Here is a 9,006-nt window from a genome sequence, read left to right as displayed (position 1 = left end):
AGAGGCCGAAAATTAGAAGGGACAGACCCTTGAGATCATGGTTCAAGCCACTCTGAATTATTAGAAGGGCTGCCCGATAAGGTATTCCTAGGGGAGGAGCTGAGTGTGAGAGTTGCAGTAGAGGGGCGTAGGCCACACTGCTTTAATCCCTGACCTGTTTGCGACAAATTGTCTAGGCATGGATTGTCTGTGCCACCAGCATGCCCAAGGTGCAGGCAGGATGATGAAACCATTCTGCATGCCCTTGTACAGTGCCCAGAGCTTTCGGGCTTGATAATTTATGTAGAACACGTGCTGTCGCATCTAGGAAGAGTACAGCTATCTGTTGAGTCAATGACTGAGATTGTACCACCACCCGGACTATCAAAGGAAGATGAGGCATATTTTTTATGCACAGTTGCAGTATCGAAAGAGTGTATAAGGAAAACTAGAATGAAAAGAGTCATGATGGGAATTTTCGTCTCTGGCCCTGGTTTGCTATATTACTTCAGATATCATCTGAAGGGCAAGCTAGGGTTGGAGAGGAGACACCTGTCATGAAACATGTTCAGGAAAAGATGGAAGGATGTGGCAAGGAAGTTGGGTATGAATGATCCTACTTAATTTCATCCATGGCAGAAAAGTATGGTGTAACCATTGGGCTTCATGGCTAAAGGTAAACTTGTAAAACTTGTAAATTTTTAAAATATAACATTCATCATCATATTTTTAAAACCACTTTAAAAAGAACTCATAAAAGCATTATTTGTTTGTAATGTCCCATCTATGTATGATATAATTATCATAATAAAGAATCATCTCTTAGGTACAGCTCACCGACAAGAGTCAATAAACTCAAAACTGAGATTCCTGGGAGATGGCAACATTGAAGGAACCGAGTGTTTTCACACCTTTACCATAAGTGAGATTTGTTCTCCATGGTAACTGCAGTGTATTTGCCTTTAGCAGTTGAAATACGTACATCCTCATTCCCTGTGGGAAGGCCTTCCTTCTCTCACTCCAAATCTTTTTCTAACTTTCTCCACCCTCCTCTCCTTCCTTGTTCTACTGAGGTAGCCAAGTATCTCTTTGATAGCAAGAGGGTTACCTCAGTTCCTCTATCATACTCTAATCTCTAGGTTTCACTCCCTCTCTCAGCTGAGAGGTCTTTGTCTTGTGAGCTTGCAGATGCAAAAAGCACTTGTGCTGATGCCACATAAAAAGCACCCATATTGGTGCCATGTAAATAACACTGGTGCTGGTACTACATAAAAAGCAGATCCTGTGCTGGTGTCACATAAATAGCACTCAGTACTTGAACATTAAAGTGAACAATGTATATTGCATAATTATCAAATGATTTATTGACTGGGTAGTCATGACTGGAACACCTTTGGTTTATTTGTTATTGTAGCTGTTTATTGAAACACAGATATTATTTCTAGTAACTAGCACTATGACCCGGCGTTGCTAGCTGGCATTCAATTGGTGTATCAAGTTTCAGGCATTTTGATTGGGTTTTAGATAGAAAATTCACAAAAAATTCACTTCTATTGATTTTTTAATGGCTTTGCGGGGTGACTGGGGAAATGTAAAGATGTGCACGACCACCCTTGGACAGTTTTGAATGAGCACAGAAAGTGTGAGCCCTCTAACTGAAAAATTGTGGATTTGTATAAAGGATACACACACACACACACACAGACATTTTGCCATTTATATATATAGAGATTATGCTTGCACAGTGTATATATATATATGAACTAGGATACAAGCAGTATATGAACAGAAACTGAATACATTTCATCAACCTTGATCATTGCAGTCTCTGATTTGGGCATATTTATGAACTATAATGAATAGTTAATGTATTATCACTGTCATTGAAAAATTTAGCATTCATCATCATCATCATCATTTAATATCTGTTCTCTATGCTGATAAGGTTTGACAGTTTGACAGGATCCAGCAAGCTGTAGGGCTGCACTGAACTCTAGCATGCTTTAGTATGTTTTCAGGAACTTGATGTCCTTCCTAATGCCAACCATCTTACAGTGTGAACTGGGTGCGTTTTCATGCCACCAGCACTAGGAAGGTCACCAAGTGATTCGCAAGACAGAAAAGAACAAGAAAAGAGAAAAGCCTTCATGGCTAAATATATGTGTGTGAGAGAGTGAGAGACAGACAGACAGACAGACAGAGTATTAGAGAGTGGGGAATGGCTTTATACCGGGTACTGAGAGATTTAACTGTGATAGGGGGACAAGTACATGTGTCTCGTTACAGAGGAGATAGATGGCTATCCAACATTATAATGGTGAGTAGTAGTAATTGGGAAGAAGATGAAAATAAAGAAGATGGTAGTGATGGTATGAGAAAACGGTAGTGATGGTGTAGTAATTTAAACTCAGTGTTATACATAAGTTAGCTGGGATAATAGTGATAACTTACATTCAAACATTGACTCCAAATATGCTCATGCATTTGGGACTGAGAAAAACGTGTAGCATTTAGTTCTCATGTATAATGCATGCTCCTAAATTTTAAGCTTAACACTTGGGAAAAAAGTAGCAAATAACTAGGGTAACTACAATTCAAAGTTGTAAGTGAACACACAGTAGAAATAACTTTCTTAACCAAATATCAAAAACTACTTTAGAACCAAAATAATAAGAAAACTTACCTTATTTCTTGGAGGGACATTGCTCCAAGCATTTTTTGACCTTCTTCCATATCCATATCTTCATGCATCATTTGAAGCACACAGTATTTAGTATTAGCATAATGACTATCATAGCGAATTGCCTGGGTGATAAAAGAATGGTTTATAAGAGTAACTGAGACAAGGAAGAGTGACAGTGAGGTCAAGCAGGTAGGATACTGACAAGGCTATGTTTAAATTGAACTCTTGGCACAGCCATTAAGTTGCCATTAACCCTTTAGCAATTAAATCAGCCATATCAGGCCCAAATATTCTACCTGTTTTATGTTCAAACTAACCAAATGTGGCTTTGCAAACCTATCCTACAATGTCATTCTAAAAATAAACAATCACATCATCAAAAATTCAAAGGTCTAGTGTAATGCATGATTAATTCAAAACAATTTGATTATATAAGCATTACATTTGACAGAATAATCTGGATACTAAAGGATTACGCAAAGCATATTTCTTTTTGTTCTTTGTTTTCCTAAAATCAAAAAAGAGGTGTGTTTTCTGTTCTTTGGTTTCCTAAACTAAGTGCTAAAGAGAGATAGACTATCTTTCAGTCTGTTCCTTGATCATCCACAGAAAGAATAGGAGTATCAATAAGTGGTAGGATGAGAAATGCTTTGACTTTTCAATCAGCAAATGTTTTAAAGATCAATAGTAGTATAAAAGAATAAATAAGATATATTGTCTTACATATTTCACATATTCTCGTATGACTTCAGGCAGAGACAACATGCCATTCTTGTTAAAGATGGAAACATTCCACTGAGCAGCCCTTGCTAACATAACAGAAGAAGCCCCAGTATCTTTCCAAAATTGTTCTATGTCTTTGTAACAATTAATTTCTTTAGAGCCTCCACTGGAAATATAAGAAAAAGAAAGTGAGACAAAAAAATAATATAGTTCAATATTGGTTTCAAATTTTGGCTCAAGGCACTTAGTTTATTGGCTCCTGAAAGGATAGAGGCAAAGTCAACCTTGGTGGAATTTGAACTCAGAACAGGAAGGCGAATGAAATCCTGCTAAACATTTTGCCCAGCATGCTAACAATTCTGCCAGCTTGCTGCCTTAATATAGTTCAATATTAAAATATAAACAATGTATTAATATGTTAATTGTTGCAACGTCAGACTAAAATTATAAACTCTATCCAAAAGGATGTAGCAATTTTTGTCAGAGAAGTATAGTGGTAGAACGTTGAAATAATTTTCTATTGACCATATGGTCAAGCATTTGAAGAATGTTACATAATTGTATTGTGGCTCTAAACAATACATATATTCATCTTCTTGGTTAAGTTTTATTTCTTTATTGCCCGCAAGGGGCTAAACACAGAGGGGGACAAACAAGGACAGAAAAAGGGATTAAGTCAATTACATTAACCCCAGTGCATAACTGGTACTTAATTTATCGACCATGAAAGGATGACAAGCAAAGTCGATCTCGATGGAATTTGAACTCAGAACATAATGGCAGACAAAATACCGCTAAGCATTTCGCCCGCTGTGCTAACGTTTCTGCCAGCTTGCCGCCTTATTTCTTGTTTCAGTCTTAACAGCTTCACAATGATGTGGTTAGCATTAAGAAGAAATGATATTCTTCCTAATTACTTCTTTTAATGAGTTACATACAAAACCCATCCTTTCCATTCTACTATGGAAAATTGAATGCAAATCACAAGGAAAAATATACCACATTTTATAGTCTTTGCTAAAACATCTAACAACATGTAATGTTGTCTCACAAACTTCCTATATTTGTCAAGATGCCAAGAAAGGTGAAAATATTACCTTTAGATTGTCACAAAAATTTGCTTTGAAGACAGATTAAAATATATGCATGCTTGAATAAATGAAGAGAGAGAGAGAGAAAGAGAGGGGAAGAAATAGAAAAAGTAAGAGGAGAAACGAATATTTATTGAGAGAGGACATATGATGAATAGATAAACAGATAAAGAATGAACTTGTTAAAAGATAAAGAGAAAAGTCAACAAAGATAGAGAGGAAGAGAAAGAGCATGTGTACGTGTGAAAGAGAGAGAAAGAGAGAAGAGATAGAGGAAAAGAGAAAAGAAAAATATTTATATATAAATCAATATGACTCACTTAGCAATAACTGGTATTTTTAGACTTTCTGATATTTTCTTAATATAATCATTACGATTTGGATGTCTTGGGCGTTCACTTTGTGTGCGAGCATGAATGGCAATAGCTACTACTCCTGTACTCTCAATCAACTTGACTAGATTTAATGTATCTTCCAGCTTTTAGACAAAACAAAAACAAAAAAAATCAACCAAAACCATTGTGAAATAGTTAAAAGTATTTTGAACAATAATTAATAAGTCCAAAATGGGGATTAAAAATACCAATGCTCCATGTATTGGGTTGGCAACTAAGTTCCTGCTGTTTTTTAAAATTTTGGAGTTTATTGTGTTTTTAAATTTTGGAATCTAATTTTTTCAAGAATTCTATTTTTGAATCATTTTGGAATATATTTTGTGTTTTTTTCTAGTTAATTTTAGTTAATTTTTGTTTATTTTCAGATCATTAAAATAGAGTGTCAAGTTAAGAAAACCAAGCATTTTCGACACCTCCTTTTTGCTTTTAATCAAGGTTCTAAAAGCTGCTTGCGATATTTGTACTGTGTATGGAGAGGGTGCCATAGCTGAAAAAACCGTTTGTTATTGGTATGCCAAGTTCAAAAATGGAAATTTTAACCTCAAAGATGCACCTTGTTCTGGTCGTCCAGTTGAGTTCAATGAAGAGTGATTAAACCAACTTTTGCATGAAAATTCTCGTCAAACAACAAGGGAACTGGCAGAGAAAATGGAATGCTCCAACACTGCTCTAAAGAAGCATCTTCACTCGATGGGAAAGTTTCAGAAGTATGGAGCATGAGTTCCGCATGCTTTAAGTGACGACAACAAAAATCAACAAGCCACAGTCTCCGCTGGTTTGTTTGCTCGTCACTGCTCAACTCATGTGCACAAACAACGATTTCTTTACCGAATCGTTACAGGCGACGAAAAATAGTGCCTGTACATCAACATGAAGCAGCGTAAGGAATGGCTTAGCCTCCGTAAACAGGCGACACCACGCGTGAAACAAGATCTCCATCCGTGTAAAACGATGTTGTGCGTATGATGGGACTGGGACAGGATTATCCATTACGAATTGCTTGAATGGAACCAAACGGTCAATGCAGAACTCTATGTTCAACAGAGGGAACGACTCAACATGGCTATTCAAGAGAAAAGACCTAATCGGCAATATGGAGTTCTTCTGCTGCATGACAAGGCCCACCCTCATATCGCCAATATGACCAAGGACGCCATTCTAACACATGGCTGGGAAGTGCTACCACACCCACCGTACTCTCCTGATTTGGCACCTCTTTCGATCTCTTTCAAATGCTATGCACAGAGTTTCGTTCAATACTCATGCAGAATTGAGAGCCTGGTTGGATCAATTTTTCGAGTTGAAATCAAGTGATTTTTATGAACAAGGTATTGAAAATCTTGCTGAATGTTGAGAAGAAGTTGTAAACAACAAGGCTGAATACATTATTGATTAATTAGTTGTTATTTTTTATTAAACCTTTCAAAAAATGGTAGGAACTTAGTTGCCAACCCAATTGAAGGCTTAAAAATTATTCGCAGAATTCTGTTTGCATGAAACCAATGGTAGCCTTATTAACCTACAAATAATGCACACACATATATATATATACTAGCTGGTGTACCTGGTAATTTCCGGGGTTAAAATGTTCTATTGAAACACCTTACTACTCTGATATAAGAAAGCAATTTTGTTATAACTGCCACATGAAAAAATACAAAAAACTGTCAGCTGAAGGAGGAAGAGGTTGTTGGAGGTTGGCAAGAAACATTGTCGGAGGTTTGTGAGAGAGGTTAATTAAATATATGAATGAAGTGTTTGAAGAAAGTGCAATAATAACGTTCACACTCACTGATAGTCACTCAGTAACTGCCTTTAGCTTATGGAGTTCTTGTTTTTATAACAATCGAAAAGTAGCCAGAAGGATAGACATATTGTTGAGAACAAATGATTTCGTTGGAGGTCTCAGCCAGTGGTGGCCAAGAAGAGGTTAGAAGGGTCAAGCAGCAAAGACATTATTCTGCTTAGCGAAGGCAGCTGGAAAATGTATAACTGCTGTCATTCACAGAAAAACTATTGTTTACCATGAGAAAAGCACTGTTGAAGTGTTAAGTGAAATTTGGCAATCGAGGATCAAATCCACACTATGCCTGTATGAAGTCACTACAAATATATTGTGGAAGGAAAAATTTATCTACTGTCATCACAAAAGTGTAACTGTAAAAATGCAGAAATATCGGAGTAATGGGCATTCAAAAAAGTATTTATGTATAGAAATGTATGAATGAAGTCTTTAAGGCTTAAGATTCAAATTAAGAAAGTGCAATAATAATGTTTAGCAGTTCAAAACTGTGAGTAGTGTAATGCAGAATTAGGTCGGCTGATCATGAGAATCAAATATCCATTGCTTTGCTAATAACTGCAGGTGGTATAGGTTATTTCCCTTGGACTGTTTAAATAAAATATTAGTAATATGTAGTAGATACAAGGATCCATTGGAGGAGCCCTATTATCAATTTTTTTCAACAATCTAAGTATGTCACGACATTTCCAGACATGTGTTCTACTCACATGTCAAATAAAGTCTGCAAAAATTAGAAATTGGACACACAAAAAATCAATATTCAAAGTAATCAAACATAAACAATGAAATGGATTATTTCACTTGAGTATTTAAAAAAAATTAGTTATATGGGGTAGATATAAAGGTCCTTTCCAGGGGCCGTATTATTGATTTTTCCAACAATCTAAGTATGTCATGACGTTTCCAAACAGGAGTTCTATTAACATGTCAATTTTCATCAAAATCAATGAAGCGATGTAGGAGTTAAGCTAACAATGCCACAAACAAACACACACAGATTTTTCACATATATTAGTAGATACATATATATCCACCCATACCTATACACATCATCATCATCGTTTAACATCCATTTTCCATGCTCGCACATACTGGACGGTTTGACTGGGGACAGGCAAACCAAGAGGCTGCACCATGCTCCAATCTGATCTGGCAGTGTTTCTACATGCTTTCACATAAACATATATATGCATAAACACACACACACACGCACACTTAATCCCTTTGTCTGTCCTTGTTTGTACCCTCCATGTTTAGCCCCCTGTGGGCAATAAAGAAATAAATATAAATAGTGAAAAAGTTTTAGAGCAATGTCAGTAGCCATCTTAGAACATGTTTTGACAGGGTCAATCTACCTATATACAAGCATGTTTTGCCTATAATAATCTTTATTACACACACACACACACACACACACATATATATATATATATATATAAACATACATATGTATATATATATATACATATATACATATATATATATATACATATATATACATACATATATATATATACATAATATATATATATATATACATACATATATACATACATATATATATATACATACATATATACATACATATATATATATACATACATATATACATACATACATATATACATACATATATATATATATACATACATACATATATACATACATTATATATACATACATATACATATATATATATATACATACATATATACAATACATACATATATATATACATACATATATACATACATATATATATACATACATATATACATATACATACATATATATAATACATACATATATATATATACATACATATATACATACATATATATATATATACATATATACATACATATATATATATACTACATATATAATATACATACATAATATATATACATACATATTATATATACATACATATATACATACATATATATATACATACAATATATACATACATATATACATATATATATATATAAACATACATATGTATATATATATATACATATATATATACATACATATACATATATATATATACATACATATATACATATACATACATATATATTATACATACATATATACATATATTATATATATATATATACATATATATATATACATACATAATATATATACATACATATAACATACATATATATATATAATACATATATACATATATATATATATATATATATATATATATATATATATATATACATTTGCTTGGACCATTTTTTTTTTCTTTCCCCAGCATCATACTTTTTAAAAATTTTCTGTAATTTCTAATGTAAATTTCTTTGTTTTGAT

The 9,006-nt window shown here is 33.9% G+C and overlaps 1 protein-coding gene across 4 annotated transcripts in view; it reads right to left on the bottom strand.

Annotated features, from left to right (window-relative positions):
* Positions 1-9,006, bottom strand: part of LOC115209424 (tRNA-dihydrouridine(20) synthase [NAD(P)+]-like) — a 61,257-nt gene that overhangs the window by 16,200 nt on the left and 36,051 nt on the right. For all 4 annotated transcript variants that reach the window (XM_036501334.1, XM_029777838.2, XM_029777839.2 and 1 more), the window contains exons 9-11: positions 4,797-4,954; positions 3,386-3,551; positions 2,663-2,784 (exon numbers count right to left, since the gene is read on the bottom strand). In XM_036501334.1, the coding sequence (XP_036357227.1) occupies positions 2,663-2,784; positions 3,386-3,551; positions 4,797-4,954 (446 nt within the window). The remainder of the gene's footprint in view (positions 1-2,662; positions 2,785-3,385; positions 3,552-4,796; positions 4,955-9,006) is intronic.

This window comes from Octopus sinensis, linkage group LG3 (genome assembly GCF_006345805.1).
Source record: "Octopus sinensis linkage group LG3, ASM634580v1, whole genome shotgun sequence".
NCBI lineage: Eukaryota > Metazoa > Mollusca > Cephalopoda > Octopoda > Octopodidae > Octopus > Octopus sinensis.
This window is presented reverse-complemented; position numbering and strand designations above follow the sequence as displayed.